Here is a 9,638-nt window from a genome sequence, read left to right as displayed (position 1 = left end):
CTTTCTCCTAAGCTGGCCTATCCTTTGACAGTCCCTGGGTAGAAACTGTGGAGGAGGGGGCATCTGAGCAGAAGGACAGAGGGCCTGGGCTGAGTGCAGGCTAAGGGGTCAGCCCAGCCCTGGCTCCCTGGGGACACTGGGGTCACCCAGCCTCCTCACTCACCTCTTGCCTCAGCTACACTCAGGACAGAACTGCCCTGAGTCTGACCTAGGTCTACCTGACACCAAATCTCATGATATGTGAGGTTCCAGCCACAGGAACCAGTTACCTTCTCTTAAAACTTTAAAGACAAAGACACTGAGAATAAGTCATTTATAAACCTGGAAATGGTGTTTCATTCATTCATTCAAACAAATATTTACTGAGTATCTACCATGTCTAGGCACTGAAGTGTGTTGGAGATCAAACAATGATACATGATAAGTAAGATCCCCACCCTCAAGAAGCTGACACCCTAGAGGTGGCAGACAAGACAATAAGCAAGAACTAATATATATCATCATCAGTAATAAATATAATAAAGTCAGAGAAGGGGATAGAGATGGCTGGGTAGATGGAGGGGAGGGGTGCCTGCTCTTCTGAGGTCTTCCGACTACAGCCTCTGAGTTGCCACCTATTTTAGTAAATAGCATTCTATTGGAATATAGCCAAGCTCATTGATTTATATATTGTCTATGGCTGCTTTCATGCTACGATGGCAGAGTTGAATAATTACAACACAGATTCTATGACCTGTGAAGCTGAAAATATTTACTATCTGGCCCTTAAAAAAAAAGTTTGCCATCACAAGGAGATACCATTTCACACCCACTAGAATGGCTATAATCAAAGACAGACAATATGGGCCTCCCTGGTGGCGCAGTGGTTGAGAGTCCGCCTGCCGATGCAGGGGATACGGGTTCGTGCCCCGGTCTGGGAGGATCCCATATGCCGCGGAGCGGCTGGGCCCGTGAGCCATGGCCGCTGGGCCTGCGCATCCGGAGCCTGTGCTCCGCAACGGGAGAGGCCACAACAGTGAGAGGCCCGCATACCGCAAAAAGAAAAAAAAAAAAAAAAAAAAAAAAAAAAAAAGACAGACAATAACAAGTAAGAGTGAGGATGTGAACAAACTGGAACCCTCACGCACTGATAATGGGAATGTAAAACGGTGCAGCCACTTTGGAAAAATCTGGCAGTTCCTCAACAGGGTAGACATAGAGTTACCATATGACCCAGCAACTCCATTCCTAGTTATATACCTAAGAGAAATGAAAGCATATGTCCACACAAAAACTTATACCACAAAATTCAGAGCAGCAGTATCCATAGTAGCCAAAAAGTAGAAACAACCGGGCTTCCCTGGTGGCGCAGTGGTTTAGAGTCTGCCTGCCGATTTAGGGGACGTGTGTTCGTGCCCCGGTCCAGGAAGATCCCACATGCCGCGGAGCGGCTGGGCCCGTGAGCCATGGCCGCTGAGCCTGAGCGTCTGGAGCCTGTGCTCCGCAACGGGAGAGGCCACAGCAGTGAGAGGCCCGCATACCGCAAAAAAAAAAAAAAAAAAAAAAAGTAGAAACAACCGAAATGTCCATCAATAGATAAATGAATAAATAAAATGTGGTATAGTCATACAATGGAATATTATCTGACAATAAAAGGAAATGTAGGGACTGCCCCCCACTGCAGGGGGCCCGGGTTCGCTCCCTGGTCGGGGAACTAGGTCCCACATTGCATGCTGCAACTAAGAAGCCCACATGCCGCAACTAAGACCTGGCGCAACCTAAATAAATAAATAAATATTAAAGGAAAAAAAGAAAAGTAATAGTGATATATGCTACAATATGGATCAACTGTAAAAAGAAAAAAGCCAGTCACAAAGTACCACGTATTGTATGATTCCGTTTGTATGAAATATCCAGAAGAGTCCATCTACAGTGACAGAAAATAGATTACTGATTGCCTAGGGAGAGAGAGGTTGGGCAATGATGGCTAAAGTGTGCACGGTTTCTTTTTGGGGTGATGAAAACTGATTGTGGTGATGGTTCCACAACTCTGTGAAAATACTAAAAGGCATGGAATTGTACCATTTAAATGGGTGAATTTATGGTCTATGAATTATATCCCAATAAAGCTGTTTTTAAAAGGTTTACCAACCTTTGTTCTAGACAGTTAGGGAAGGCCTCGAGGTGGTGGCATTTGAGTCTCTTTTGTAATTGGCTCAAAGTTCTCAAATAGTAACAGGTGGCATTTTACTGAGCACTTACGTGCCAGGCGCTGTGTGAAGCATTTTGCAAATCACTGCCTCATTTAATCCTCACAAAGATCCTATGGCTTAAATACTGACAACTCCATTTAACAGATGAAGAAACTGGAGCACAGAGACATCAGGGGACTTGCTCCAGGTCACACAGTTGATAAATGGCAGAACCGGGATCCAACCCCAAGTATTTCTGACCTCAAAGCCTGTGCCTTTAACCACTGAGACACACTGTATGTACACAGTTCCCTGTCCAGTCTCTGGATTCCTGATCTTTCCCAGATCAGATCAGGAAGATGGCCCAAGGCGAGATGGAGGAGGTGGGGAAGAGCACAGCCTTGAAGGAAAGTAGGGCAGGGCACGCGGGGAGCACAGGAGAGCAGTGAGCGTGCTGAGACGTGCCTCTGGGCTCAGGGAGGGCCCCCACGGGGCGAGCAAGTCACTAACACAGTGGTTTTAGAAATTTGAGAACAATCTAGTGCCTAGAAATCACCTAGTGCAAGAAGTGGAGAGAGGTTTATTTAAAACAGATTCCTGGGTTTCACTGCCAGAGATTCTGATGTAGTGGGTCTGAGTTGGGGACCAGAAATTCAATGTTGACGGAGTCTCCCTGGGAGATTCTGATGCAGATGGTCCAGGGACCACACTGTGAGACATCCAGCAGAAACTTCGAGGTCAGCACAAGACTCCTCTGGGTGCTCCCCTACCCTTATCTTGGCATCCCTCCTTTTTTCTCCCTTTCTGATATTGCATATTCCTGACTCTCCTTCTCCCTGTGCCCAGAGACCCCATGGAGCATTACAGGCCTCCCAGGCTCTGTTCCTGCTCTTTTCTCCACCTGGTGTGACCTCCCCTACCTTCCTCTGCTCTGCCCTATCTCCCCCACGAAGCTTCATCACACCTCCCCTTCCTTAGTCTCCCATCCCCAAAAGGCTCATCTTTTGGGAGTCTGCTGAGGTGTCACCTCTTTATGAAATCTTCCCTAACCATAGGCAAGTTTCTTTATTGCAAAATGAGGATGAAAAGCAAACCAGAAATTGTATGTAAGGAGCATTGCAGGCACTCAATACACAGCAGCTGTTATTTTTATATTGCTTGTCCTTGGGCAGGTGAGTTTCTGTATCTCTAAAATGATAAGAGCTCTTAGGCCAAGCACTGTATTAAAATATACAATAATATACCTATTATTTTCCACATTTTACATTTGAGGAAACTGAGGCAAAGAGGGATTAAGAAACCTGTCCAAGGTCACCCAACTAGAAACTGGTAGCACTTGGACTTGAATTGAGGCATTAGGTCCTCAGCTCTAATCATCATGTTACACTGACTTCCACTGTTATGAGGCACCAATGAAATAATAACTACCAGGACTCTGGCACAGGGCCTGGCATGTGGTAGGTGCTCAATAAATGCTAGAGACTGGATTGAATTGAAAGGTTTCTATGTCCAGGGAAAGGGGGAAAAATTACCCCTTTGAGGCTTTGTTGATCATGATGTTTCATGCTTTTTATTTGACAGTACTCAATAGCTTAAGATCTCTAAAGAGAATGGGATATAGGAAGAAAATTCAGAATGGTATTCCAAGCTTGGTAGGTACAAATTCTGTCAATCTACTTCAATGGGGGTAACTGTGGGTTTTAACTTCAGAACATTAAGATGGTGCAGAGAAACTGGGGAAGGAGGATAGGCACAGGGTAGCTATCTTGTTCCAACCATCCCACTCCCCTGCCCCTGGCTTCTGAATCTCTCTCTGTCACTCTGTATCATTGGCACCTCCAATGCTGAATCTCTCCCCATGAACAACTAAGGAAGATTCAATCTAAGAAGGACTCAGTGGAAGAAATATTGATACTTGGGTGTTAATTTCCAATTAAGGTGCCACATGGAATGGAAACCCATCTACCTGACTCCAAATTCCCTTTCAACTCAGGTCATTAATCTCATCTACCCTGTTTTAAGCTCCATACAACACTTACGTAGACCAGAAAGCTTCCCCCTTTGAGCCTGGGGTCTTCCTACAGAGTCAGGCAGCTTTCTGCCTGAATTGCATCCATGGGGAAACCTGTGGACACATTCTTTCCAACATGGATGAACTGTGAAAATATTATACTAAGTGAAGTCTTGTCCCATTTTACACAGCTGCCCAGCTTTTGGTGGCTCGGAGGTCAAGAAAACAACAGCAAAAAAGAACACTGAACAATTCTATTGATTGAACCAAAACCCAAGATATCAGGACTAACCCAACTCTCAGGAAAAATAAAAAAGACAATTCCAATTGGATTACAGGACGTAAAAGATAACAAGAGTTGCCACCAAACAAGACTAAGAGGCTTTCCTGAAATGGACGACTTTCTGAAATGCTTGCCAAAACTCTTCGTTAAACACAGTATAGATTATTGGATTGATGAGGGAGTTTAGATAGCCTAGCCAGGTGAAAAAGTCAAAAAGGGCTGGGTGGATCCAGCAGGAGTCCCGGCAGATGGGGAGGACCAGAGATGCAACAAAGAAGGGCAGCCAGCAGATGATAAAGGCCCCCAGAATGATCCCCAGGGTTTTAGTGGCTTTCCTCTCTCGGGCAGCAGAAATCCTCTTGCGCTCCAGGACACTATCCGCAAGCTTGATCTTCACGTGGTTGAAAAAGAGAGGGGAACCGGCGGAATGAGAGTGCCCCTCGTGAAGGCTGGGATTGAGCGAGCAGAGCGAGGACCCCGCAGAGCCTGTGATGAGATGGGCTGTGGTAAAGCGCTTCCCGTAGAGGGATGGCGGATTCAGGATGTGGTTCCGGGCGGCTGTGTAGATCCGGCCATAGAGGAGGATGAGCAATACGGACGGGATGTAGAAGGCCCCACAGGTGGAGTAGATGGTGTAGGAGATCTGAGAAGTGTTCACCAGGCAGTCCGACATCTCTTCGTGAGCTTTGGCCTGCCGCCAAAAGAGTGGTGGGATGGAGATGCAGATGGAGATGGCCCAGACGATGGCAATCATGGCAGCCGCGTGGCCTGCTGTCCGGCGTTTACTATACTCCAGGGCATCAGTGATGGCCCAGTACCTGTCCAGAGCAATGACACAGAGATGCAGGATGGAGGCTGTGCAGCACGTGATGTCAGAAGACAGCCAGATGTCACACAGGAGTTGGCCAAAGCTCCAGGTGTGGGTGGTGGTATATGCGATGCTGATGGGCATGACCAAGATGGAAACTAAGAGGTCAGTCGTGGCCAGGGAGCCAATGAGATAGTTGGCTGGGGTGTGGAGCTTCCTGGTCAGGAAGATGGTGGTAAGCACAAAGGTGTTGGAAAGGACTGTGGCCAGTGTGATGATGGAAAGGACCACAGCAAGAGAAATCTTGAGGGCTTGGAGGGTCCCTGGATCCCAAGCCCCTGGAGTTTCTGTGGCATTCAGGGATCTGTTGGGAGCTCCTTGCAGAAGGCCTTCCACTGACTGGTTTGGTGGGGACATTGTGGGTGGCTCTCTCTTCCCACAGACTTTCACACACGCAGCTCCTTCCTTCACAGTTGTCCTGCTCACAGAATAAGGTCATCCTTCTGTTTCACACTGGTGGGAGGCAGCCATCAGAACAGACCCCAGTGAAAAGACCTCAAAACTTGACTATTTAAAGAACATTGAGGTGACTACCACCTGGTAGTTAAAGGTCTTTCCTAAACCAGATGAATCCCAAGATGTCTCACTGTTCTGGAACTTTGCCCAGCAACTGGTCAGGCCTAGAGGACACATGCTAGATTTGTTAGACATTTATCAGGATATCAAAACAGTGTAGGCAGTGCTCTGGAATTCTTGCCTTTGGCATTTTGGCTCCTTCCAAAGCTTGAGAGATAAATGTGTTTAATGAGAACTTCAGAATAATTTCCTCCATCCTGTTCTGAGAAGATTCTGGATTTCAGGTCGCCTCTGGGGAGCCTTTTTTTTTTTTCATTCATTCATTCATTCATTCATTCATTCATTTTTGGCTGTGTTTGGGTCTTTGTTGCTGCACCTGGGTTTTCTCTAGTTGCGCGAGCAGGGGCTACTCTTTGTTGCAGTGCGTGGGCTTCTCATGGCAGTGGCTTCTCTTGCGGAGCACGGACGAGCTCTAGGTGCGTGGGCTTCGGTAGCTGTGGCGCGTGGGCTTCAGTAGTTGTGGCTCGCGGGCTCCAGAGCGCAGGCTCAGTAGTTGTGGCTCACAGGCTTAGTTGCTCCGCTGCATGTGGGATCTTCCCAGACCAGGGATCGAACCCGTGTCCCCTGCATTGGCAGGCAGATTCTTAACCATTGTGCCACCAGGGAAGTCCCCTCTGGGGAGCTTTTAAAACTAGAGACAAAAAGAAGTACCAGCTGATTCAGAGAGGCAGTGCAGTCAACAGCTCACAATTTTCTCAGGTTCGTCTGGACGTGTCATGAGGTAATTAACTTTGGTTCCTGTCCCACTGAACGTTTGGAGCCCAAACAGACAAAACATTCCGGTTACCAAGACTCGAAGAATGCATGAGCTGGGAGAAGGCAAAACAAAGAGATCACTGTGGGTTCATCGAGAAGGGCACATGTTCAGAAGTTCTGGGGGTTAAGGAAAAGAAAAAGTAGAGTTAGGTTCTAGAAGGACAATTTAGACATTTGAGATTAACTCTAAGATTAAAAGGATACTGTTTAGTGCTGGCAGCGGTGCAGCGTAACTGGCACTCTCACAAGTGTGAGGAGAATACAGGGGAGCATGACGTGCTCACCCCCACAATCCCCAGAGGAGGCAAAGTGTCACAGCTGTTGGAAGCATCACAGGCTTGTTACAAGGACATGAAAACAGTTCTGTAAATTGTGAATCAGAAATCATCCTATTTATTCAGCAACAATGGAAACTAAACAAAGTAACCACACACACACACACACACACACACACACACACACACACACAGAGGACACTTGGAAAAATACCAAATTGTTACCATTTATTTCTCTACGAATTGGGGAGGAGGGGGCAGTGAACTTTCTTCTATCCATATGAATTTTCCAAATTTCCTAGAGTGAGCATGCATGACTCAGAACCAAACCAAACCAAACCAAACCACCTTTTTGTTAAGCAAAGAAATCAACTGCCAAAATAAAAACCCCAGAGCATTTTTCATGGTGAAAGTTCAAATCCAGAAAATACATTTGGCTTTCCAAATGAAAACTGGAAATTTAGTCACAAAAAAAATCTTAAAGAATCATTTTCTTTTCTCCTCTGTGTCTCGGGACTTGAATCTGGGTTTCAGTATTTAGGACAGGGGCAAGTTCTGGGGTCTGAAGTCCGTGGGGCCTGGCAGGCAGCCCCTGGGTATATGGGGTTGGCAAGAAGAATGCCAAGACCCCTTAGCCTCGTCCACAGCCCCCACTGTGTCTCTCCCTGCCTTGCGTGGAATGCTACAACTCCACCAGGAATCCCTATGATTCATTTTATCTCTTCCAGGTCAGCTTAGCAAACAGGTCTTGCCCTAAAAGCATTCACAGCCCAGCAAGGGAAGCAGACATGTAGCTTCAAGGACCCTGGGATGGAGCTGGCAAGGCAGAATATATATATATACACGTACTTTAAAAAAATGTGATCATGATTATTATGTATGAATTTCTTTCATAGTTTGTATGTTTTTTGATTAATTGATTTATTCATTATTATTATTTTTTAGGCCACGCTGTGGGGCACGTGGGATCTTAGTTCCCCAACCAGGGATCGAATCCATGTCCCTGCATTGGGAGCACGGAACCTTAACCACTGGACCGCCAGGGAAGTCCCCTGTTTTTCTTTTTTTTAATAATTTTATTCATTTTTATTTATTTATTTTTGGTTGCATTGGGTCTTCGTTGCTGCACGTGGGCTTTCTCTAGTTGCAGCGAGAGGGGCCTGCTCTCCACTGGGGTGCGCGGGCTTCTCACTGCAGTGTCTTGTTGTGGAGCACAGGCTCTAGGCGCGCGGGCTTCAGTAGTTGTGGCGCGCAGGCTCAGTACTTGTGGTGCGTGGGCTTAGTTGCTCTGCGGCATGTGGGATCTTCCCAGACCAGGGATCGAACCCGTGTCCCCTGCATTGGTGGGCGGATTCTTAACCACTGTGCCAGCAGGGAAGTCCCCACAATATCATTCTTAAGGCCTGTGTATTGTTCTACTGGCTGCCTACATTAAGGAGAAGGGTTCAGTAGTCAAGGTCGGGAGGGATGGCATTCCTGGTGGCTGGAAAGGCAAGAGTAAAGGCCCAGAGGCTGGAGTGCAGAGAGCAGAGGTGGGTAGGGGACAGTGCTCAGGCGGTGGCTGGCACCGGGCACGGGAGGCAGCAGGGCACAGGGGAGGGTTTGGCTTGGACTGGGGCAACCTGGGCTCTAATCCTTATTCTACCCCAGCCTTCCTGTATGACCTTGGGCAAGTCCTTAGGTCTCAGATTTCTTCTCCAAACAGGAGCCACCCCATATGGCACCCAGGGCTGCTGTGGAGCTTTCATTGCTCTGGGCAAGGTCGGCCTTTGAAACCCACTAAAAGGCTGAGAAGTGTCAAGAATCATTATCGGGCTTCCCTGGTGGCGCAGTGGTTGAGACTCTGCCTGCTAATGTAGGGGACATGGGTTCGAGCCCTGGTCTGGGAGGATCCCACATGCCGCGGAGCAACTAGGCCCGTGAGTCACAACTACTGAGCCTGTGCGTCTGGAGCCTGTGCTCCTCAACAAGAGAGGCCGCGATAGTGAGAGGCCCGCGCACTGCGATGAAGAGTGGCCCCCGCTTGCCACAACTAGAGAAAGCCCTCGCACAGAAACGAAGACCCAACACAGCAAAAATAAATAATAAATAAATTACTAAAACTCCTACCCCCAACATCTTCTAAAAAAAAAAAATCATTATCATCCTATTTCCTTCATTCTGCTTGGCTCAGGGCTTTGTTGGGAAGGTTCAGTCTATGTCTATTGATTGACTGATTTAAAACAGTAAGAAGCTAAATGTGCAATGTGGTAGTTTCCCTCCCACTTCCCAAAATCATGCTTCATCTTTAAAAAATATCTGCCTAGAGGAGGGGAAACAGCTTCAGTTTAAGAAAACCCATCTTAAGCCACCTGCTCTAAAACATTCCCAAAGTTTGAGGAATATTATCATACTACCTTTCATGGGGCTCTTGGTATGTTCCAGGCACTGAGTTAGCCCTGGGGCCAACTCCACCTAGGACCCTTAACCTACAAATAAACAAATCAGTGCTCAGAGAGGTGAAGTCACCTGCCCAAGGTCATCCACGTGCAAGTGGAAAAACGGGGTCCAGGGCCAGCTCTGAAATTTCCACGCTTCTCCACACTGCCTCAATTCAGGAAGCAAAGCCTTAAGGCATGTTTGCTTCTAGGAGAGAAGCTTGTTTGGGATCTCATGGTGATAAGTGAAAACGGTGATTCCCTCCTACCACCCCAGCCCT

General features: G+C 47.3%; 1 protein-coding gene across 2 annotated transcripts in view; it reads right to left on the bottom strand.

The window, feature by feature from the left end:
- Positions 1 to 4,460: 4,460 nt before the first annotated feature.
- The window catches only part of HTR1D (5-hydroxytryptamine receptor 1D), a 19,011-nt gene continuing 13,833 nt past the window's right edge, over positions 4,461 to 9,638 (bottom strand). Inside the window, exon 2 of one of the 2 annotated variants that reach the window (XM_081226387.1) lies at positions 4,461 to 6,782. In XM_081226387.1, the coding sequence (XP_081082513.1) occupies positions 4,557 to 5,690 (1,134 nt within the window). In that variant the 5' untranslated portion in view covers positions 5,691 to 6,782 and the 3' untranslated portion in view covers positions 4,461 to 4,556. The remainder of the gene's footprint in view (positions 6,783 to 9,638) is intronic. The other variant, XM_081226388.1, reaches the window with a different exon arrangement.

This window comes from Mesoplodon bidens, assembly GCF_964165515.1.
Source record: "Mesoplodon bidens genome assembly, chromosome: 2".
Classification (NCBI taxonomy): Eukaryota; Metazoa; Chordata; class Mammalia; order Artiodactyla; family Ziphiidae; genus Mesoplodon; species Mesoplodon bidens.
Note: the sequence above shows the minus strand (reverse complement) of the source record. Positions and strands in the feature narration are given on the sequence as shown.